The sequence below is a fragment of the Babylonia areolata genome, chromosome 24 (genome assembly GCF_041734735.1).
Source record: "Babylonia areolata isolate BAREFJ2019XMU chromosome 24, ASM4173473v1, whole genome shotgun sequence".
Lineage (NCBI taxonomy): Eukaryota > Metazoa > Mollusca > Gastropoda > Neogastropoda > Buccinidae > Babylonia > Babylonia areolata.
In genome coordinates, this window is record NC_134899.1 from 1,274,638 (window position 1) to 1,299,621 (window position 24,984).

A 24,984-nucleotide genomic window follows, 5' to 3' on the forward strand; every position below is an offset into this window, starting at 1 on the left:
TTTGTGTGTGTGTGTGTGTGTGTGTGTGTGTGTGTGTGTGTGTGTGTGTGTTGTTAGGGAGGGAAGGAGAGAGAGAGAGAATGTGCGTGTAGGCGTGTGTGTATGTGCACATGTGAATAGATACGTATCCTATCTTCCTGAATATGTAGTGCTGGTGCATGTGGTGTCTGTGGAAAGAAAGAAACGTCTCCTGACTGTACGTCAGGGAGAAAGCACACTGCATCACCGTCACATGATGACGGAGAGAGTGGAACGTTGTTCATCACCCACTGCCCTTCAGACTGCACTGTTCTGTGCCCTGCAGACTGCACTGTCCTCCAAACACCCACTGCCCTACAGACTGTACTGTTCTCCAAACACCCACTGCCCTTCAGACTGCACTGTTCTGTGCCCTGCAGACTGCACTGTCCTGTGCCCTTCAGACTGCACTGTTCTGTGCCCTGCAGACTGCACTGTCCTCCAAACACTCACTGCCCTACAGACTACACTGTCCTCCAAACACTCACTGCCCTACAGACTGCACTGTCCTCCAAACACCCACTGCCCTTCAGACTGCACTGTCCTCCAAACACTCACTCCCCTACAGACTACACTGTCCTCCAAACACCCACTGCCCTGCAGACTGCACTGTCCTCCAAACACCCACTGCCCTTCAGACTGCACTGTCCTCCAAACACCCACTGCCCTTCAGACTGCACTGTCCTCCAAACACCCACTGCCCTACAGACTACACTGTTCTCCAAACACTCACTGCCCTACAGACTACACTCCCCTACAGACTACACTGTCCTCCAAACACTCACTGCCCTACAGACTACACTGTCCTCCAAACACTCACTGCCCTACAGACTACACTGTCCTCCAAACACTCACTCCCCTACAGACTGCACTGTTCTCCAAACACTCACTCCCCTACAGACTACACTGTCCTCCAAACACTCACTGCCCTACAGACTGCACTGTCCTCCAAACACCCACTGCCCTACAAACACCCACTGCCCTACAGACTGCACTGTCCTCCAAACACCCACTGTCCTCCAAACACCCACTGCCCTACAGACTGCACTGTCCTCCAAACACTCACTGCCCTACAGACTGTACTGTTCTCCAAACACCCACTGCCCTACAGACTGTACTGTTCTGTGCCCTTCAGACTGCACTGTCCTGTGCCCTTCAGACTGCACTGTCCTGTGCCCTTCAGACTGCACTGTTCTGTGCCCTGCAGACTACACTGTCCTCCAAACACTCACTGCCCTACAGACTACACTGTCCTCCAAACACTCACTGCCCTACAGACTACACTGTTCTCCAAACACTCACTCCCCTACAGACTACACTGTTCTCCAAACACTCACTGCCCTACAGACTACACTGATGTCCTCCAAACACTCACTGCCCTACAGACTACACTGTCCTCCAAACACTCACTGCCCTACAGACTACACTGTCCTCCAAACACTCACTCCCCTACAGACTGCACTGTTCTCCAAACACTCACTCCCCTACAGACTACACTGTCCTCCAAACACTCACTGCCCTACAGACTGCACTGTCCTCCAAACACCCACTGCCCTACAAACACCCACTGCCCTACAGACTGCACTGTCCTCCAAACACCCACTGCCCTACAGACTGCACTGTCCTCCAAACACTCACTGCCCTACAGACTGCACTGTCCTCCAAACACCCACTGCCCTACAGACTACACTGTCCTCCAAACACTCACTTCCCTTCAGACTACACTGTCCTCCAAACACTCACTGCCCTACAGACTGCACTGTCCTCCAAACACTCACTTCCCTTCAGACTACACTGTCCTCCAAACACTCACTGCCCTACAGACTGCACTGTCCTCCAAACACTCACTTCCCTTCAGACTACACTGTCCTCCAAACACTCACTGCCCTACAGACTACACTGTCCTCCAAACACTCACTGCCCTACAGACTACACTGTCCTCCAAACACTCACTCCCCTTCAGACTACACTGTCCTCCAAACACTCACTGCCCTACAGACTACACTGTTCTCCAAACACTCACTTCCCTACAGACTACACTGTTCTCCAAACACTCACTGCCCTACAGACTACACTGTCCTCCAAACACTCACTGCCCTACAGACTACACTGTTCTCCAAACACTCACTGCCCTACAGACTACACTGTTCTCCAAACACTCACTGCCCTACAGACTACACTGATGTTCTCCAAACACCCACTCCCCTACAGACTACACTGTCCTCCAAACACCCACTACCCTACAGACTACACTGTTCTCCAAACACCCACTACCGTACAGACTACACTGTCCTCCAAACACCCACTACCGTACAGACTACACTGTCCTCCAAACACTCACTCCCCTACAGACTACACTGTTCTCCAAACACTCACTGCCCTACAGACTACACTGTTCTCCAAACACCCACTGCCCTACAGACTGCACTGTTCTCCAAACACTCACTGCCCTACAGACTGCACTGTCCTCCAAACACTCACTGCCCTACAGACTGCACTGTTCTCCAAACACTCACTGCCCTACAGACTGCACTGTTCTCCAAACACTCACTGCCCTACAGACTGCACTGTTCTCCAAACACTCACTGCCCTACAGACTGCACTGTCCTCCAAACACTCACTGCCCTACAGACTGCACTGTCCTCCAAACACTCACTGCCCTACAGACTGCACTGTTCTCCAAACACTCACTCCCCTACAGACTACACTGTTCTCCAAACACTCACTGCCCTACAGACTACACTGTCCTCCAAACACTCACTCCCCTACAGACTACACTCCCCTACAGACTACACTGTTCTCCAAAACCTCACCCCCCACCCCCCCAGCCCCCTAAAGGCAAAAGAAATGCACTTTATGTAAACCCATTAACAGTGCCCTTTTGCTGGGATGGAAATTCCCTGGCTGATGGAAGAGAGAGAGAGAGAGAGAGAGAGAGAGAGAGAGAGAAGCATTTTTCCCTCTTCTGTTCATACGTCATCTGTTCGTTCCACGTATATTTCCCCTCCCACCTCCACCCCCGCCCCCAAATTGACGTCCCTTAATGGGAAAAGCAGAAGAAGAAAGAAAGAAAAAAAAAATCAAAGAAAAAGATGGCAGGAGGGAAGGTAAACCATCCACTGCCTTTACCACTGCCGTACCCTTCCCCTTACACCACCCCCCACTCTCCTCCACCTTCCTCCCCATCCCCAACCGAAAAGAAGAAGGAAAGCACGGATGTAATTGCATTAACCATGGTCTTTGCTGTGGAAATTTAACCATGGTATTTGCTGTGGAAATTCCCATGGTCTTTGCTGTGGAAATTCCCATGGTCTCTGCTGTGGAAATTTAACCATGGTCTTTGCTGTGGAAATTCCCATGGCCTTTGCTGTGGAAATTTAACCATGGTCTTTGCTGTGGAAATTCCCATGGTCTTTGCTGTGGAAATTCCCATTCCCATGGTATTTGCTGTGGAAATTCCTAGGCACAAGTGGGATGTGAGAGAGGGGAAGGATGAGAGAGCTAGCCCATCATCGTTCTGTAGGTGATACAATCCGTCTGCCTCATCTGTCTATCTATATACATATGTAGTTAATGTATGTATTTAACATATATATTAACACACACACACATTTTGTATATATACATATATATATTAATGTCTCTCTCTCTCTCTCTCTTTCTCTCTCTCTACCACATGTCACCACCGTATCTCAATGAATTTGTTCGAACGGCAACAGAGTGTTATGATTCAGATAATCACACACACACACACACACACACACACACACACACACACACACACACACACACACACAAAACCCAGCAAACAAACAAACAAACAAACAAAAAACCCAACCACACAGACACATACAAAAAACAAAACAAAACAAGAAGAAAAAAAAGCCAACAAAAAAACCAACCACACATCCAAATCATGCAACAACAAAATAAAAAACAAACAATACAACAACAACAAAAAAAACAAAACAAAAAAAAACAACAACAACAACAAAATGTTCATTTCCAGAATTTGGACAAGGTGAATCTTCATTAATTTTTAATGTGGATGGTCTTAAGTTACAATGTAATACAAATTAATATATATATATATATATATGTTGGTGTTTTTTTTGGTTTTTTTTTTTGTATGGACTATTTATGCTGTACAGGATAATTGTTTTCATCTCAAGAACGACTCTACAAATAAAGGATAAATATACACTACTGTACAAGAGTGGATTTATCTTTGGTTGTCCATCAGTGGCATGTTGTAAAACCACTTTATTCTAAATGATGTGTCACACATATTTATGTATGACAAATATTTGTACCGTGCCTTAATTTGATGCAAAAAGGTTTCCAGTACTGGTGGTGTGCAATCTATTCTACATTTATAAATATTTAGCATGCAGGATTTAGAAATCTAGGATATCATCAGATGAAATTGTAAAGCAATTACAGAACAGAATAATCTTTTCTGTTAATTTTAAGTTTGAAATATGTTGGCATTTTTCGTTCAAAGTCCGTTCCAAAACAGACTAAAAGGAATTGACAATATTACATCTCCAAAACAGATGTTTGATATCCTCACTCTCTAAGTGGCAGAAGCTACATGTATCATCTTGGCAAATTTTCATTCTTTTCAGTATTTTGTTTGTTGCTATTATCCTATGAACAAGCCGAACCTGAAACCACTGGAGTCTAACTTCATTATTATTTTTTTAATTTTGTGAAATGTAAATATCCCAGTTTATATCTGTTCGTAACATATTGCTCCATCTTATGCAACAGTTCGGCTTCATATAGTTATCATTCATTATTTCATTGTATGCTTTAGTTCCTTTACTGACAGAATAAATAATCTGCAATGATTTTTTTAATATTCAAAGCTTTTTTTCTTTGTATACTAAAGTCAGACTTATCACAGTGTTTTTGATAGTCTGGATACAGCCGTGATAATCAATGAAATGTGTATTTACATCACATATTGTCTTAAATTGATTAAAACTGAGGAAGTTGCCATTATTGTGGTGGATAAAATTAATACCCTTTTCTGTCCATTGTTTGAACAATATATGCTTGTTTCCAATCCTGATGTTCTCGTTACAAAAATAGGTTCACATGTCATATATATATATGGCTTTACACACACACACACACACACACACACACACATATATATATATATATATAAATATATACTATTTTATTGTCCTTCAAATCAAGGGTACGAAAACTTCTGCTCCACAAACAATAACCGGCCTAAAAACATCATCCCTCTCTCTCTCTCTCTCTCTCTCTCTATATATATATATATATATATATATAATGTGTGTGTGTGTGTGTGTGTGTGTGTGTGTGTGTGTAAAGCCATATATATATGACATGTTTTCGGTGTCTGAAAATATTGTTCAACACACTGACTGGTACGTGTGGAATAAACACATTGAAGGTGTACATCCTAGTTCGGGCACAGTGAAAGAACCCCCGCACCACCAGCACCATCTGAAATACCGCCATGCAGCTCTCATGAATGCTAGTGGCAGGTGTTGTGCTCTGAGAGAGAGAGAGAGAGAGAGAGAGAGAGAGAGAGAGTGAGAGTGAGAGTAGAAAGAGAATGGAGAGAAAGAGATAGAGAGATATTTATAAGGGGAGGGGGAGGTGGGTGGCAGGAACGCGGGTTTTTGTGCACAGCACAGGTGTGGGTTATGTTTGGGTAAGGGATGTGTGTGCGCGCGTGTGTGTGTGTATGTGTGCGTGCGTGCGTGTGTGTGTGTGTGTGTGTGTGTGTGTGTGTGTGTGTGCGCGCGCTCTTACGTTCGTTGGTTTTTGTTTGTGTGTGTATGTGTGTGTGTAAAGCCATAAGAGCATTTCCTGCAGGGAGCTGTCACATGTTTGCTGTACATGGTGCACCAGGTGTGGTGTGCTGCTGTGAATCACGAATCTCCCGCCCACCCCTCACATCATTCAACAGACCCCCCCCCCCCCGCCCACCCCTCACATCATTCAACAGACCCCCCCCCCCCCGCCCACCCCTCACTGCATTCAACAGACCCCCCCCCCCCCGCCCACCCCTCACATCATTCAACAGACCCTTCCCCCCCCCCCCGCCCACCCCTCACTGCATTCAACAGACCCCCCTCCCCCCCCGCCCACCCCTCACATCATTCAACAGACCCCCCTCCCCCCGCCCACCCCTCACTGCATTGAACAGACCCCCCCCCCGCCCACCCCTCACATCATTCAACAGACCCCCCCCCCCCGCCCATACCTCACTGCATTCAACAGACCCCCCCCCCCGCCCACCCCTCACTGCATTCAACAGACCCCCCCCCCCGCCCACCCCTCACATCATTCAACAGACCCCCCCTCCCCCCGCCCACCCCTCACATCATTCAACAGACCCCCCTCCCCCCCGCCCACCCCTCACTGCATTCAACAGACCCCCCTCCCCCCGCCCACCCCTTACTGCATTCAACAGACCCCCCTCCCCCCGCCCACCCCTCACTGCATTCAACAGACCCCCCCCCCCCGCCCACCCCTCACATCATTCAACAGACCCCCCCCCCCCCCCCGCCCATACCTCACTGCATTCAACAGACCCCCCCCCCCCCCCCCGCCCACACCTCACTGCATTGAACAGACCCCCCCACCCCCACCCCTCACTGCATTCAACAGACCCCCCCCCCCCGCCCACCCCTCACTGCATTCAACAGACCCCCCCCCCCCCCCGCCCACCCCTCACTGCATTCAACAGACCTCCCTCCCCCCGCCCACCCCTCACTGCATTCAACAGATCCCCCCCCCCCGCCCACCCCTCACATCATTCAACAGACCCCCCCCCCCCGCCCATACCTCACTGCATTCAACAGACCCCCCCCCCCCGCCCACACCTCACTGCATTGAACAGACCCCCCCCCCCCCCGCCCATACCTCACTGCATTCAACAGACCCCCCGCCCACCCCTCACATCATTCAACAGACCCCCCCACCCCCCGCCCACCCCTCACATCATTCAACAGACCCCTCCCCCCCGCCCACCCCTCACTGCATTCAACAGACCCCCCCCCCTGCCCACCCCTCACTGCATTCAACAGACCCCCCCCCCCCGCCCACCCCTCACTGCATTCAACAGACCCCCCTCCCCCCGCCCACCCCTCACTGCATTCAACAGACCCCCCCCCCCCGCCCACCCCTCACTGCATTCAACAGACCCCCCTCCCCCCCCGCCCACCCCTCACATCATTCAACAGACCCCCCTCCCCCCCGCCCACCCCTGACATCATTCAACAGACACCCCCCCCCCGCCCACACCTCACTGCATTCAACAGACCCCTCCCCCCGCCCACCCCTCACATCATTCAACAGACCCCCCCCCCCGCCCACACCTCACATCATTCAACAGACCCCTCCCCCCCCCGCCCACACCTCACATCATTCAACAGACCCCTCCCCCCCGCCCACCCCTCACATCATTCAACAGACCCCCCCCCCCGCCCACCCCTCACTGCATTCAACAGACCCCCCCCCCCCCCGCCCACACCTCACTGCATTCAACAGACCCCCCCCCCCCTGCCCACCCCTCACTGCATTCAACAGACCCCCCCCCCCCGCCCACACCTCACTGCATTCAACAGACCCCCCCCCCGCCCACCCCTCACTGCATTCAACAGAACCCCCCCCCCCCCCCGCCCACACCTCACTGCATTCAACAGACCCCCCCCCCCTCCCACCGCCCACCCCTCACTGCATTCAACAGACCCCCCTCCCCCCCGCCCACCCCTCACTGCATTCAACAGACCCCCCCCCCCGCCCACACCTCACTGCATTCAACAGACCCCCCCCCCCCGCCCCGCCCACCCTTCCAGTGGGGGAACAGAGCTGACCCCGTGCTGTACTGTGCTGTCTGTCAGTGTGGGGGGAAACAGCATTGACCCCGTGCTGTTCTGTCTGTCAGTGTGGGGGGGAAACAGCATTGACCCCGTGCTGTTCTGTCTGTCAGTGTGGGGGGGAAACAGCATTGACCCCGTGCTGTGCTGTCTGTCAGTGTGGGGGGAAACAGCATTGACCCCGTGCTGTGCTGTCTGTCAGTGTGGAGGGAACAGCATTGACCCCGTGATGTGCTGTCTGTCAGTGGGGGGGAAACAGCATTGACCCCATGCTGTGCTGTCTGTCAGTGGGGGGGGGGGGAGACAGCATTGACTCCGTGCTGTGCTGTCTATCAGTGGGGGGGAAACAGCATTGACCCCGTGCTGTGCTGTCTGTCAGTGGGGGGGGGGGACAGCATTGACCCCGTGCTGTGCTGTCTGTCAGTGGGGGGGAAACAGCATTGACCCCGTGCTGTGCTGTCTGTCAGTGGGGGGGGGGGGGGACAGCATTGACCCCGTGCTGTTCTTCAGCTTATCCATTCTATCCTCAGTGAAATATTCATAATTGTCTGTCTGTCTGTCTGTTCATCTGTCTGTCAGTCTGTCTGTCAGTGGGGGGGGGGGGGGGGGGGCGGGGGGGGGGGGGCAGCATTGACCCCGTGCTGTGCTGTGCTGTGCTGTCTGTCAGTGTGTGTGTGTGTGTGTGGAAACAGCATTGACCCCGTGCTGTGCTGTGCTGTCCTGTCTGTCAGTGTGGGGGAACAGCATTGACCCCGTGCTGTGCTGTCCTGTCTGTCAGTGTGGGGGGAACAGCATTGACCCCGTGCTGTTCTTCAGCTTATCCATTCTATCCTCAATGAAACATTCATCATTGTCTGTCTGTCTGTCTGTTCATCTGTCTGTCAGTCTGTCTGTCTTCCATCTCTCTCCCCCCAAAAAAAAACAAGCCCCCCCCCACCTGCTGTATCCATCCACCAACACAGTGTTGCCGTGTTCCCCTCCCCCCCCACCCCCCACCTGCTGTATCCATCCACCAACACAGTGTTGCCGTGTCCCCCTCACCCCCCCACCTGCTGTATCCATCCACCAACACAGTGTTGCCGTGTTCCCCCTCACCCCCCCACCTGCTGTATCCATCCACCAACACAGTGTTGCCGTGTTCCCCCCCCCACCCCCCACCTGCTGTATCCATCCCCAACACAGTGTTGCCGTGTTCCCCCCCCCCACCCCCCACCTGCTGTATCCATCCACCAACACAGTGTTGCCGTGTCCCCCCCCCCCACCCCCCACCTGCTGTATCCATCCCCAACACAGTGTTGCCGTGTTCCCCCCCCCCCCACCTGCTGTATCCATCCACCAACACAGTGTTGCCGTGTTCCCCCCCCCCCCCACCTGCTGTATCCATCCACCAACACAGTGTTGCCGTGTTCCCCCCCCCCCCCGACCTGCTGTATCCATCCACCAACACAGTGTTGCTTTGTTCCCCCCCCCCCCCACCTGTTGTATCCATCCACCAACACAGTGTTGCCGTGTTCCCCCCCCCCACCCCCCACCTGCTGTATCCATCCACCAACACAGTGTTGCCGTGTCCCCCCCCCCCCCCACCTGTTGTATCCATCCACCAACACAGTGTTGCCGTGTCCCCCCCCCCACCCCCCACCTGCTGTATCCATCCACCAACAAAGTGTTGCCGTGTCCCCCCCCACCCCCCCCCCCCCACCCCCACCTGCTGTATCCATCCACCAACACAGTGTTGCCGTGTTCCCCCCCCCCCCCCCCACCTGCTGTATCCATCCACCAACACAGTGTTGCCGTGTCCCCGCCCCCTCCCCCCCCTGCTGTATCCATCCACCAACACAGTGTTGCCGTGTTCCCCCCCTCCCCCACCTGCTGTATCCATCCACCAACACAGTGTTGCCGTGTTCCCCCCCCCCCCACCTGCTGTATCCATCCACCAACACAGTGTTGCCGTGTTTCCACACAGATGACAGGCCAGGCTGAGGACGGCGTGGCGGAGGAGGGGGGTGAAGTGGGGGAGGAGGAGGGGGTCAACGAACGGATCGAGGAGCTGGCCAAACAGGTGGCCGAGCTGTCATCCCAGAGAGACACCGTCCTCCTCAGGTACAAGCTGCTGGTGGACGAACACCTCAGGGTGCTGGTGAGTCCGGGACTGGGGGTGTGGGTGTGGGACTGGAAGGGGTGGGTGTGACGGGGTGTGGGACTGGAAGGGGTGGGTGTAACGGGGTGTGGGACTGGAAGGGGTGGGTGTGACGGGGTGTGGGACTGGAAGGGGTGGGTGTGACGGGGTGTGGGACTGGAAGGGGTGGGTGTGACGGGGTGTGGGGGTGGGACTGGAAGGGGTGGGTGTGACGGGGTGTGGGACTGGAAGGGGTGGGTGTGACGGGGTGTGGGGGTGGGACTGGAAGGGGTGGGTGTGACGGGGTGTGGGTGTGGGACTGGAAGGGGTGGGTGTGACGGGGTGTGGATGTGGGACTGGAAGGGGTGGGTGTGACGGGGTGTGGGTGTGGGACTGGAAGGGGTGGGTGTGACGGGGTGTGGATGTGGGACTGGAAGGGGTGGGTGTGACGGGGTGTGGGTGTGGGACTGGAAGGGGTGGGTGTGACGGGGTGTGGATGTGGGACTGGGGGGGTGGGTGTGACGGGGTGTGGGGGTGGGACTGGAAGGGGTGGGTGTGACGGGGTGTGGATGTGGGACTGGAAGGGGTGGGTGTGACGGGGTGTGGGTGTGGGACTGGAAGGGGTGGGTGTGACGGGGTGTGGGACTGGGGGGGTGGGTGTGACGGGGTGTGGGTGTGGGACTGGAAGGGGTGGGTGTGACGGGGTGTGGGTGTGGGACTGGAAGGGGTGGGTGTGACGGGGTGTGGATGTGGGACTGGGTGGGTGGGTGTGACGGTGTGGGGGTGGGACTGGAAGGGGTGGGTGTGACGGGGTGTGGGTGTGGGACTGGAAGGGGTGGGTGTGACGGGGTGTGGATGTGGGACTGGGGGGGTGGGTGTGACGGGGTGTGGGTGTGGGACTGGAAGAGGTGGGTGTGACGGGGTGTGGGTGTGGGACTGGAGGGGTGGGTGTGACGGGGTGTGGGACTGGAAGGGGTGGGTGTGACGTGGTGTGGGTGTGGGACTGGAAGAGGTGGGTGTGACGGGGTGTGGGTGTGGGACTGGAGGGGTGGGTGTGACGGGGTGTGGGACTGGAAGGGGTGGGTGTGACGGGGTGTGGGTGTGTGATAGGAAGGGGTGGGTGTGACGGGGTGTGGATGTGGGACTGGGGGGGTGTGTGTGACGGGGTGTGGATGTGGGACTGGGGGGGTGGGTGTGACGGGGTGTGGATGTGGGACTGGGGGGGTGGGTGTGACGGGGTGTGGATGTGGGACTGGGGGTGTGTGTGTGACGGGGTGTGGATGTGGGACTGGGGGTGTGTGTGTGACGGGGTGTGGATGTGGGACTGGGGGGTGTGTGTGACGGGGTGTGGATGTGGGACTGGGGGGGGGTGTGACGGCAGGAGGATGAGGAGGGTGGTGGTTGCTGGTAAACAGATTGGGTTGTTGTGTGTTGGGTGGGGTGGTGTTAGGGTGTTGGGTGATGAGTGGACGTATGTGTATCTCCCCCCCCCCCCCTCTCTCTCTGTGTCTCTCTGTCTCTGTCTGTCTCCATTGAATTGTGAGCGACGTGTGTGAGTCTGGTAAATGTGTTTCAGAATGTAATGTTACAGTAGTATTGTCTATAACCAGGCTACCCTTTAAGAATGTGGGAAAGTGATCATCGATGTTAACATCACAGTTCAGTTTTATGTTGTTTCTTTTTTTTTCCCCTTTTTACTCTTAGCAGAATGTTTTGGGTTTTTTTTTTTTTATCTGTATAGCAACGCTATTCAGCTGTCTTTTCATATAACTTTTTTTTTATTGTCCTCCTTGCCAAAAGAATAGCAATGTCAGTGGCAGTAAAACAATGTTCGCGCCTCTCTCTCTCTCTCTCTCTCTCTGTCTGTCTGTCTGTCTCTCTGTATATACACACAACCCTGTGGACAGTTCTTTTGCGGTCATTATTGGTTGGTTTAAAAAAAATATATATATTTTTTTAAAATATTGTTTTAGCGGTCCAACATGTATTGTTTGCTGTTAAATGTCTGTGTAGGTCTGTGTCTGTCTTGTTTTAGGGGATGATGATGATGTCAGGTTGTTGAGGGGATGATGATGATGATGATGTTGATGATGTCAGGTTGTTGAGGGGATGATGATGATGATGTTGATGATGTCAGGTTGTTGAGGGGATGATGATGATGATGTTGATGATGTCAGGTTGTTGAGGGGATGGTGATGATGATGTTGATGATGTCAGGTTGTTGAGGGGATGGTGATGATGTCAGGTTGTTGAGGGGATGATTGATATTGATGATGTCAGGTTGTTGAGGGGATGATGATGATGATATTGATGATGTCAGGTTGTTGAGGGGATGGTGATGATGGTGTTGATGATGTCAGGTTGTTGAGGGGATGATGATGATGATGATATTGATGATGTCAGGTTGTTGAGGGGATGGTGATGTTGATGTTGATGTCAGGTTGTTGAGGGGATGATGATGATGCTGATGTTGATGTCAGGTTGTTGAGGGGATGGTGATGATGATGTTGATGATGTCAGGTTGTTGAGGGGATGGTGATGATGATGTTGATGATGTCAGGTTGTTGAGGGGATGGTGATGATGGTGATGATGATGTCAGGTTGTTGAGGGGATGGTGATGATGGTGATGATGATGTCAGGTTGTTCAGGAGATGTTGTTGGTGATGATGATGATGATGATGATGATGATGATGGTGATATCAGGTCGTTGCTCTGCCACACGGCCAGAGGGTACTGTCTTCTCGGCTGAATGAGAATGAGATCAAATTAGTGTGTGTGTGTGTATGTGTGTGTGTGTGTGTGTGTGTGTGTGTGTGTGTGTGTGTGTGTGTGTGTGTGTGTACAGAAGAGGGACGGGCGGGTGCAGGAGGAGCTGGGTGGCATGGTGGAGCGGGCAGGAGACCAGGTGGAGGAGACCCTGCGCTGTGAGCTGCTGGTCCTCCGGGAACAGCTCCGGGACCTCACTGAGGGTGTGCAGGTTGGTCTGATGGGATTCATTGGGCACTGTTCTGTGGGCACTGTTGTGTGGGCACTGTTCTGTGGGCACTGTTGTGTGGGCACTGTTGTGTGGGCACTGTTGTGTGGTCTCTGTTGTGTGGGCACTGTTGTGTGGGCACTGTTGTGTGGTCTCTGTTCTGTGGGCACTGTTGTGTGGGCACTGTTGTGTGGGCACTGTTGTGTGGTCTCTGTTCTGTGGGCACTGTTGTGTGGTCTCTGTTCTGTGGGCACTGTTGTGTGGTCTCTGTTCTGTGGGCACTGTTCTGTGGGCACTGTTGTGTGGTCTCTGTTCTGTGGGCACTGTTCTGTGGGCACTGTTGTGTGGTCTCTGTTCTGTGGGCACTGTTGTGTGGTCTCTGGTCTGTGGGCACTGTTCTGTGGGCACTGTTCTGTGGGCACTGTTGTGTGGTCTCTGTTCTGTGGGCACTGTTGTGTGGGCACTGTTGTGTGGGCACTGTTGTGTGGTCTCTGTTCTGTGGGCACTGTTCTGTGGGCACTGTTGTGTGGTCTCTGTTCTGTGGGCACTGTTCTGTGGGCACTGTTGTGTGGGCACTGTTGTGTGGTCTCTGTTCTGTGGGCACTGTTGTGTGGTCTCTGTTCTGTGGGCACTGTTCTGTGGGCACTGTTGTGTGGTCTCTGTTCTGTGGGCACTGTTCTGTGGGCACTGTTGTGTGGTCTCTGTTCTGTGGGCACTGTTGTGTGGTCTCTGTTCTGTGGGCACTGTTGTGTGGGCACTGTTGTGTGGTCTCTGTTGTGTGGGCACTGTTGTGTGGTCTCTGTTCTGTGGGCACTGTTCTGTGGGCACTGTTGTGTGGGCACTGTTCTGTGGGCACTGTTGTGTGGGCACTGTTGTGTGGGCACTGTTGTGTGGTCACTGTTGTGTGGGCACTGTTCTGTGGGCACTGTTCTGTGGGCACTGTTCTGTGGGCACTGTTGTGTGGTCTCTGTTCTGTGGGCACTGTTCTGTGGGCACTGTTCTGTGGGCACTGTTGTGTGGTCTCTGTTCTGTGGGCACTGTTCTGTGGGCACTGTTCTGTGGGCACTGTTGTGTGGTCTCTGGTCTGTGGGCACTGTTCTGTGGGCACTGTTCTGTGGGCACTGTTGTGTGGGCACTGTTCTGTGGGCACTGTTGTGTGGTCTCTGGTCTGTGGGCACTGTTGTGTGGTCTCTGGTCTGTGGGCACTTACTGCTTCAGTTCTTTGTGCGAAACACACACACAGACATACACACATCTCTCTCGCTCTCTCTCTCTCTATATATATATATATATATGTATATGTATAGATATATATAGATATATGTATGTATGTGTATATATATATATATATATCTCTCTGTGTGTGTGTGTGTGTGTGTGTGTGTGTGTGTGGCCAACATTGCCACCCTCCTTCCCAATAAATACTGAATTTGTAACACAAATAAATCTTTTTAACTGCCATTTTGAAAACTGTCATGGTGGACACAGTTGTCAACGACATGACATGACTCATGTGGATCACATCACACCACCTCCACACATTGCCACCCATGTGGAACACATCACACCACATCCACACATCACACCACATCCACACATTGCCACCCATGTGGAACACATCACACCACATCCACACATCACACCACATCCACACATTATCACCCATGTGGAACACATCACACCACATCCACACATTATCACCCATGTGGAACACATCACACCACATCCACACATCACACCACATCCACACATTATCACCCATGTGGAACACATCACACCACATCCACACATCACACCAATCCACACATTATCACCCATGTGGAACACATCACACCACATCCACACATCACACCACATCCACACATTATCACCCATGTGGCACGCATCACACCACATCCACACATTACCACCCGTGTGGAACACATCACACCACATCCACACATCACACCACATCCACACATTATCACCCATGTGGAACACATCACACCACATCCACACATTACACCACATCCACACATTATCACCCATGTGGAACACATCACACCACATCCACACATTATCACCCATGTGGAACACATCACACCACATCCACACATTGCCACCCATGTGGAACACATCACACCACATCCACACATCACACCACATCCACACATTATCACCCATGTGGAACACATCACACCACATCCACACATCACATCCACACATTATCACCCATGTGGAACACATCACACCACATCCACACATCACACCACATCCACACATTATCACCCATGTGGAACACATCACACCACATCCACACATTACCACCCGTGTGGAACACATCACACCACATCCACACATCACACCACATCCACACATTATCACCCATGTGGAACACATCACACCACATCCACACATAACACCACATCCACACATTATCACCCATGTGGAACACATCACACCACATCACACATTATCACCCATGTGGAACAAATCACACCACATCCACACATCACACCACATCCACACATTACCACCCAGGTAGATTGTTGTTTGTTCAGGTGGTTTCACTGTTGTGAAGTGGGCGTCCTCTTCCTGTGATGTATTTCACACACCTAGAGCAGAGTGGCGTCCTCTTCCTGTGATGTATTTCACACACCTAGAGCAGAGTCCTCTTCCTGTGATGTATTTCACACACCTAGAGCAGAGTCCTCTTCCTGTGATGTATTTCACACACCTAGAGCAGAGTCCCCTTCCTGTGATGTATTTCACACACCTAGAGCAGAGTCCTCTTCCTGTGATGTATTTCACACACCTAGAGCAGAGTCCCCTTCCTGTGATGTATTTCACACACCTAGAGCAGAGTCCTCTTCCTGTGATGGATTTCACACACCTAGAGCAGAGTGACGTCCTCTTCCTGTGATGTATTTCACACACCTAGAGCAGAGTCCTCTTCCTGTGATGTATTTCACACACCTAGTGCAGAGTGACGTCCTCTTCCTGTGATGTATTTCACACACCTAGAGCAGAGTGACGTCCTCTTCCTGTGATGTATTTCACACACCTAGAGCAGAGTCCTCTTCCTGTGATGGATTTCACACACCTAGTGCAGAGTGACGTCCTCTTCCTGTGATGTATTTCACACACCTAGAGCAGAGTCCTCTTCCTGTGATGTATTTCACACACCTAGAGCAGAGTCCTCTTCCTGTGATGTATTTCACACACCTAGAGCAGAGTGGCGTCCTCTTCCTGTGATGTATTTCACACACCTAGAGCAGAGTGGCGTCCTCTTCCTGTGATGTATTTCACACACCTAGAGCAGAGTCCTCTTCCTGTGATGTATTTCACACACCCAGAGCAGAGTCCTCTTCCTGTGATGTATTTCACACACCTAGAGCAGAGTCCCCTTCCTGTGATGTATTTCACACACCTAGAGCAGAGTCCTCTTCCTGTGATGTATTTCACACACCTAGAGCAGAGTCCTCTTCCTGTGATGTATTTCACACACCTAGAGCAGAGTGGCGTCCTCTTCCTGTGATGTATTTCACACACCTAGAGCAGAGTCCCCTTCCTGTGATGTATTTCACACACCTAGAGCAGAGTGACGTCCTCTTCCTGTGATGTATTTCACACACCTAGTGCAGAGTGGCGTCCTCTTCCTGTGATGTATTTCACACACCTAGAGCAGAGTCCTCTTCCTGTGATGTATTTCACACACCTAGTGCAGAATGGCGTCCTCTTCCTGTGATGTATTTCACACACCTAGAGCAGAGTCCCCTTCCTGTGATGTATTTCACACACCTAGAGCAGAGTCCCCTTCCTGTGATGTATTTCACACACCTAGTGCAGAGTCCTCTTCCTGTGATGTATTTCACACACCTAGAGCAGAGTGGCGTCCTCTTCCTGTGATGTATTTCACACACCTAGAGCAGAGTCCTCTTCCTGTGATGTATTTCACACACCTAGAGCAGAGTCCTCTTCCTGTGATGTATTTCACACACCTAGAGCAGAGTCCTCTTCCTGTGATGTATTTCACACACCTAGAGCAGAGTCCTCTTCCTGTGATGTATTTCACACACCTAGTGCAGAGTGACGTCCTCTTCCTGTGATGTATTTCACACACCCAGAGCAGAGTCCTCTTCCTGTGATGTATTTCACACACCCAGAGCAGAGTCCTCTTCCTGTGATGTATTTCACACACCTAGTGCAGAGTGACGTCCTCTTCCTGTGATGTATTTCACACACCTAGTGCAGAGTCCTCTTCCTGTGATGTATTTCACACACCTAGAGCAGAGTCCTCTTCCTGTGATGTATTTCACACACCTAGAGCAGAGTCCTCTTCCTGTGATGTATTTCACACACCCAGAGCAGAGTCCTCTTCCTGTGATGTATTTCACACACCTAGAGCAGAGTCCCCTTCCTGTGATGTATTTCACACACCTAGAGCAGAGTCCTCTTCCTGTGATGTATTTCACACACCCAGAGCAGAGTCCTCTTCCTGTGATGTATTTCACACACCCAGAGCAGAGTCCTCTTCCTGTGATGTATTTCACACACCTAGAGCAGAGTCCTCTTCCTGTGATGTATTTCACACACCTAGTGCAGAGTCCTCTTCCTGTGATGTATTTCACACACCCAGAGCAGAGTCCTCTTCCTGTGATGTATTTCACACACCTAGAGCAGAGTCCTCTTCCTGTGATGTATTTCACACACCTAGAGCAGAGTCCTCTTCCTGTGATGTATTTCACACACCTAGAGCAGAGTCCTCTTCCTGTGATGTATTTCACACACCCAGAGCAGAGTGGCGTCCTCTTCCTGTGATGTATTTCACACACCCAGAGCAGAGTCCTCTTCCTGTGATGTATTTCACACACCTAGAGCAGAGTCCTCTTCCTGTGATGTATTTCACACACCCAGAGCAGAGTCTTTCACCTGACCCTCACTTTGGCTTTGTGTGCTGATCAGGTGTTGGTCTCCACCCTTCCCCAATCCTGGATTTTTAAAAAAAGAATTTTAAAAAACATAATTTATATACTTTAGCATCTATCGATCAATCCGCACTCATGAAGTGTGCACGCATGCACACACACAAACACACGCATATAGGCACACATACAGACACACACACATACACACAACACACACACACACACACACACACACACACACACAACAGGGTGGAAAAGAGAGAAAGAGACACAAACACACTGAGGGAACAGCGAGAGGTGTGAGACACAGACATACACACCAGCTGACAGACAGACAGACAGACGGACGGACAGAGAGGGGAGCAACAACGCTGAAGTCACTTATTGCCAGTTTCTGGACGTAACCTTCCAACCAGCCGCAGGGCGAGGGAAGGGAGAGCAGCCACTACAACCCGAAAGTTCTTTGCCCAACTTCCATTTTGATTATTTCCCTTGTGTCAAAGTGTAACTCGGGCTTTTGTTATACCCCATGATTATGATGGTGATTGTTATTGTTATTATTATTATTATTATTATTATTATTATTGTTATAAATTTTGAAACTTTTTGCTGCTTTGATTTAGGTGTAAACATGAAGACTGTCTTCTTTGTTTGTGTGCACATGTGTGTATTTTTGTGTTCATGTAAAGAGTTCGGCAAGTTATTTCTGTTTGAAGGATTTTCATAAAACAAACGAAACAAGACATTGTGAAGAAAAATGCATGCAGTGGAGCGCTTTTAGATTTCTGAATGTATCAGTCTACAAAATATAGACAAGATGTAAACAGAAATACATTGAAATTTAAATAGTAATGAAGAACTACCTTTGTGTGTGTGTACCCACACACACACACACCCACACACATCCCTAAGTGTGCAAAGAAACATAATCATGCATGCATGCATATATATGAAGAAAACACCTCTCAATCATTCTTTAAAAACAAGTACTTCACTATACTCTAGCACATGATGTAAAGTATGTTCCTGCAGATGATGTAAACTGCATTTCAAACACACTTACATAATGTGAATTATGTTGGTGATGTGAACTGTGTTCCTGCAGATGATGTGAACTGTGTTCCTGCAGATGATGTAAATTGTGTTTCTAACAAAATGAACATAATGTGAACGATGTTTCTAACTGCATGTGCATAATGTGAACTATGTTGGTGGCTACATGTGGATGGCGTGAACTATGTTGGTGGCAACACGTGCATAACGTGAGCTATGTTGGTGGCTACAGATGAGCTATATTGGTGGCTACACAATAGCTATGTTGGTGGCTACAGATGAGGCATGTTGGTGGCTACATGTGCAGGAGGAGGTGCAGCGGGTGCTGACAGCCCTGGATGAGGCCCCTGAAGCACAGCCCCACAGCAGGACCCCTGGGACGGACTCCATGGACCCCCAGGTCCGCCTGACACTGGACAGGCTGCTAGACCTCATCGGTGAGGTGGCCCTCCCTCCTTCCTCCCTCCTTTCTCCTCCCCCCTCCCTGCCCCCTCCCTCCTCCTCTCCCCTCCCTCCTTCCCCCTCCTCTCCCCTCCCCTCCCTCCTTCCTCCCTCCTTTCTCCCTCCCTCCTTCCTCCCTCCTTTCTCCCTCCCTCCTTCCTCCCTCCTTTCTCCTCCCCCCTCCCTGCCCCCTCCCCCCCTCCCTGCCCCCTCCTCCCTCCCTCCCCCCTCCCTGCCCCCTCCCTCCTTCCCCCACCCTCCCCCTCCCTCCTTCCCCCTCCCCACCCTCCCCCTCCCTCCTTCCCCCACTCTCCCCCTCCCTCCTCCCCCCCTCCCCACCCTCCCCCTCCCTCCTTCCCCCTCCTCCTCCCTCCTTCCTCCCTGATGCTGATTACATTAAAAAAAATTTTTTAAATTGTAAACAGATAATATGTCACATTTCATATTACCTCCCAAACGGTTTGAAATAAACAATGTGAGTATGAATTTGGCTGTGTGTGTGTGGTTGGTCATTTTCAGGCATGGCTGTGTAAAGGGGTGATTACCAGTGTACTGAGTCTAGATTAATTCATAGAAATACCTTTCATTCATTCATTCATACACCCTCTCATCACCATGCTGATGCTCCCAGGTGCGGACTACCAGAGGCTGGGTCTTCGCCTGACGGTGCCCCCCCCGGAGCTGGAGGCCCTGCAGCGGACCCCCCGGGACGCCCCCCCGACCCTCAGGGCACAGGCCGTGCTCCAGGCCTGGCTCCACCGGCGGGGCGGGGCTGGCTGCAGTGGGGGGCCTGGGGGGGCCGTGCCTCCTGCCGCCACTCACCTGATGCAGGCACTGAGGGACGTGGACAAGGACATGCACCACTGCCAGCGTGAGTTTGGGGGTTAGGGTGCAGGGGGAGGCAGTACCAGCTTTCAGTTTATCAAGGATGCATCACTGGGTTCAGACAAATCCTTTTATACACTGCGTTCCCATCTGTAAGGCAGATACCTCAGCAGCATCGTAACTCAGCTCACTGTCAGGCCTTGAGTGCATGAACATTGTGTACCTGTCAGAGTGGATTTCTTTGACAGAATTCTGCCAGCGGACAATACTCTTGTTGCCATGGGTTCTTTTTCAGTACGCCAAGTGCTTGTTGTACACAGGACCTCGGTTTATCGTCTGGCCCAAAAGCAAAAGACTAGGCGCTCAGTTTGATTTTCCGTTCAAACATAGAACAGGTGACACCTGGAATCAAATCCAGACCCTGACAGACACTGTTGACAGACACTGTTGACAGACACTGTTGGCAGACACTGTTGACAGACACTGTTGACAGACACTGTTGACAGACACAGACACTGTTGACAGACACTGTTGGCAGACACTGTTGACAGACACTGTTGACAGACACTGTTGGCAGACACAGACACTGTTGACAGACACTGTTGGCAGACACTGTTGGCAGACACAGACACTGTTGACAGACACTGTTGACAGACACAGACACTGTTGACAGACACTGTTGACAGACACTGTTGGCAGACACTGTTGGCAGACACTGTTGACAGACACTGTTGGCAGACACAGACACTGTTGACAGACACTGTTGGCAGACACTGTTGGCAGACACTGTTGACAGACACAGACACTGTTGACACTGTTGACAGACACTGTTGACAGACACTGTTGGCAGACACTGTTGACAGACACTGTTGACAGACACTGTTGACAGACACTGTTGACAGACACAGACACTGTTGACAGACACTGTTGACAGACACTGTTGACAGACACAGACACTGTTGACAGACACTGTTGACAGACACTGTTGGCAGACACTGTTGGCGGTTAAGCTTCTCCACCATTCCCCCCACCTTGCAGGAAGGCCTGGGATTGTTAATGGGGGTGGTGCAGGTGAGGAGAGTGGAGAGAGTGGCTGAGTTTAATATTGATGAAGGAGGAGGAGGACAATGATGCTGCTGCTGTGGAGGTCCATATAGGTTTGGGAAAGGCAGGTGTTGTGAGGAGGAGGAGGAGAATGACAATGGTGGTGTGGAGGTGCATATAGGTTTGGGAAAGGCAGGTGTTGTGAGGAGGAGGAGGAGAATGACAATGGTGGTGTGGAGGTCCATATAGGTTTGGGAAAGGCAGGTGTTGTGAGGAGGAGGAGGAGAATGACAATGGTGGTGTGGAGGTCCATATAGGTTTGGGAAAGGCAGGTGTTGTGAGGAGGAGGAGGAGAATGATGATGGTGGTGTGGAGGTCCATATTGGTTTGGGAAAGGCAGGTGTTGTGAGGAGGAGGAGGACAATGATGATGGTGGTGTGGAGGTCCATATAGGTTTGGGAAAGGCAGGTGTTGTGAAGAGGAGGAGGAGAATGAAAATGGTGGTGTGGAGGTCCATATAGGTTTGGGAAAGGCAGGTGTTGTGAAGAGGAGGAGGAGAATGAAAATGGTGGTGTGGAGGTCCATATAGGTTTGGGAAAGGCAGGTGTTGTGAAGAGGAGGAGGAGAATGACAATGGTGCTGTGGAGGTCCATATAGGTTTGGGAAAGGCAGGTGTTGTGAGGAGGAGGAGGAGAATGACAATGGTGGTGTGGAGGTCCATATAGGTTTGGGAAAGGCAGGTGTTGTGAGGAGGAGGAGGAGAATGACAATGGTGCTGTGGAGGTCCATATAGGTTTGGGAAAGGCAGGTGTTGTGAGGAGGAGGAGGAGAATGATGATGGTGGTGTGGAGGTCCATATAGGTTTTGGAAAGGCAGGTGTTGTGAGGAGGAGGAGGAGAATGACAATGGTGGTGTGGAGGTCCATATTGGTTTGGGAAAGGCAGGTGTTGTGAGGAGGAGGAGGAGAATGACAATGGTGGTGTGGAGGTCCATATAGGTTTGGGAAAGGCAGGTGTTGTGAGGAGGAGGAGGAGAATGACAATGGTGGTGTGGAGGTCCATATTGGTTTGGGAAAGGCAGGTGTTGTGAGGAGGAGGAGGAGAATGACAATGGTGGTGTGGAGGTCCATATTGGTTTGGGAAAGGCAGGTGTTGTGAGGAGGAGGAGGAGAATGACAATGGTGGTGTGGAGGTCCATATAGGTTTGGGAAAGGCAGGTGTTGTGAGGAGGAGGAGGAGAATGACAATGGTGGTGTGGAGGTCCATATAGGTTTGGGAAAGGCAGGTGTTGTGAGGAGGAGGAGGAGAATGACAATGGTGGTGTGGAGGTCCATATAGGTTTGGGAAAGGCAGGTGTTGTGAGGAGGAGGAGGAGAATGACAATGGTGGTGTGGAGGTCCATATAGGTTTGGGACAGGCAGGTGTTGTGAAGAGGAGGAGGAGAATGACAATGGTGGTGTGGAGGTCCATATTGGTTTGGGAAAGGCAGGTGTTGTGAGGAGGAGGAGGAGAATGACAATGGTGGTGTGGAGGTCCATATTGGTTTGGGAAAGGCAGGTGTTGTGAGGAGGAGGAGGAGAATGATGATGGTGGTGTGGAGGTCCATATTGGTTTGGGAAAGGCAGGTGTTGTGAGGAGGAGGAGGAGAATGATGATGGTGGTGTGGAGGTCCATATAGGTTTGGGAAAGGCAGGTGTTGTGAGGAGGAGGAGGAGAATGACAATGGTGGTGTGGAGGTCCATATAGGTTTGGGAAAGGCAGGTGTTGTGAGGAGGAGGAGGAGAATGATGATGGTGGTGTGGAGGTCCATATAGGTTTGGGAAAGGCAGGTGTTGTGAGGAGGAGGAGGAGAATGACAATGGTGGTGTGGAGGTCCATATAGGTTTGGGAAAGGCAGGTGTTGTGAGGAGGAGGAGGAGAATGATGATGGTGGTGTGGAGGTCCATATAGGTTTGGGAAAGGCAGGTGTTGTGAGGAGGAGGAGGAGAATGACAATGGTGGTGTGGAGGTCCATATAGGTTTGGGAAAGGCAGGTGTTGTGAGGAGGAGGAGGAGAATGACAATGGTGGTGTGGAGGTCCATATAGGTTTGGGAAAGGCAGGTGTTGTGAGGAGGAGGAGGAGAATGACAATGGTGGTGTGGAGGTCCATATTGGTTTGGGAAAGGCAGGTGTTGTGAGGAGGAGGAGGAGAATGACAATGGTGGTGTGGAGGTCCATATTGGTTTGGGAAAGGCAGGTGTTGTGAGGAGGAGGAGGAGAATGACAATGGTGGTGTGGAGGTCCATATAGGTTTGGGAAAGGCAGGTGTTGTGAGGAGGAGGAGGAGAATGACAATGGTGGTGTGGAGGTCCATATTGGTTTGGGAAAGGCAGGTGTTGTGAGGAGGAGGAGGAGAATGACAATGGTGGTGTGGAGGTCCATATAGGTTTGGGAAAGGCAGGTGTTGTGAGGAGGAGGAGGAGAATGACAATGGTGGTGTGGAGGTCCATATTGGTTTTGGAAAGGCAGGTGTTGTGAGGAGGAGGAGGAGAATGACAATGGTGGTGTGGAGGTCCATATTGGTTTGGGAAAGGCAGGTGTTGTGAGGAGGAGGAGGAGAATGACAATGGTGGTGTGGAGGTCCATATTGGTTTGGGAAAGGCAGGTGTTGTGAGGAGGAGGAGGAGAATGACAATGGTGGTGTGGAGGTCCATATTGGTTTGGGAAAGGCAGGTGTTGTGAGGAGGAGGAGGAGAATGACAATGGTGGTGTGGAGGTCCATATTGGTTTGGGAAAGGCAGGTGTTGTGAGGAGGAGGAGGAGAATGACAATGGTGGTGTGGAGGTCCATATAGGTTTTGGAAAGGCAGGTGTTGTGAGGAGGAGGAGGACAATGACAATGGTGGTGTGGAGGTCCATATTGGTTTGGGAAAGGCAGGTGTTGTGAGGAGGAGGAGGAGAATGACAATGGTGGTGTGGAGGTCCATATTGGTTTGGGAAAGGCAGGTGTTGTGAGGAGGAGGAGGAGAATGACAATGGTGGTGTGGAGGTCCATATTGGTTTGGGAAAGGCAGGTGTTGTGAGGAGGAGGAGGAGAATGATGATGGTGGTGTGGAGGTCCATATAGGTTTGGGAAAGGCAGGTGTTGTGAGTTGGAGGAGGAGAATGACAATGGTGGTGTGGAGGTCCATATAGGTTTGGGAAAGGCAGGTGTTGTGAAGAGGAGGAGGAGAATGATGATGGTGGTGTGGAGGTGCATATAGGTTTGGGAAAGGCAGGTGTTGTGAAGAGGAGGAGGAGAATGACAATGGTGGTGTGGAGGTCCATATAGGTTTGGGAAAGGCAGGTGGTTATCAAAGGGGGTGGTGGAGTTGAGGAGAGTGCAGAGGGTGGCCGGGTGATGGAATGACCTTTTGGGGGGCAGTGCACCACACCGTGGGCAGCCATGTAGCGGTCAGTCCCAGAGTCAGCACATTTTACAATCTTAGATTAAACATAATTGAAAATGAAAACTGTGCAGATTTTGGTCATACCTTACATAGATTTGGATTTTGAACACGTAGATTTGGATTTTGAACAGTCACAGTTGAATGTTAGATATACCAGATTTGGACAGGAAATGGAAGATGTTGAAATGGACACTATCATTCTGACAGACATGTCAGATGACCCCAACAAATGGTGAGCCTTTATTTGTGAGCATGGTTCTGACAGACATGTCAGATGACCCCAACAAATGGTGAGCCTTTATTTGTG

General features: G+C 51.5%; 1 protein-coding gene across 11 annotated transcripts in view; it reads left to right on the forward strand.

Annotated features, from left to right (window-relative positions):
* Nucleotides 1-24,984, forward strand: part of LOC143299214 (uncharacterized) — a 149,847-nt gene that overhangs the window by 105,913 nt on the left and 18,950 nt on the right. For all 11 annotated transcript variants that reach the window (XR_013057491.1, XR_013057492.1, XR_013057493.1 and 8 more), the window contains 4 exons: nt 9,853-10,026; nt 12,852-12,983; nt 19,248-19,377; nt 20,013-20,252. Coding sequence is in view for 4 of the 11 variants with exons in the window: in XM_076612406.1 (XP_076468521.1) it covers nt 9,853-10,026; nt 12,852-12,983; nt 19,248-19,377; nt 20,013-20,252 (676 nt within the window). In the remaining 7 variants the exon portion in view is untranslated. The remainder of the gene's footprint in view (nt 1-9,852; nt 10,027-12,851; nt 12,984-19,247; nt 19,378-20,012; nt 20,253-24,984) is intronic.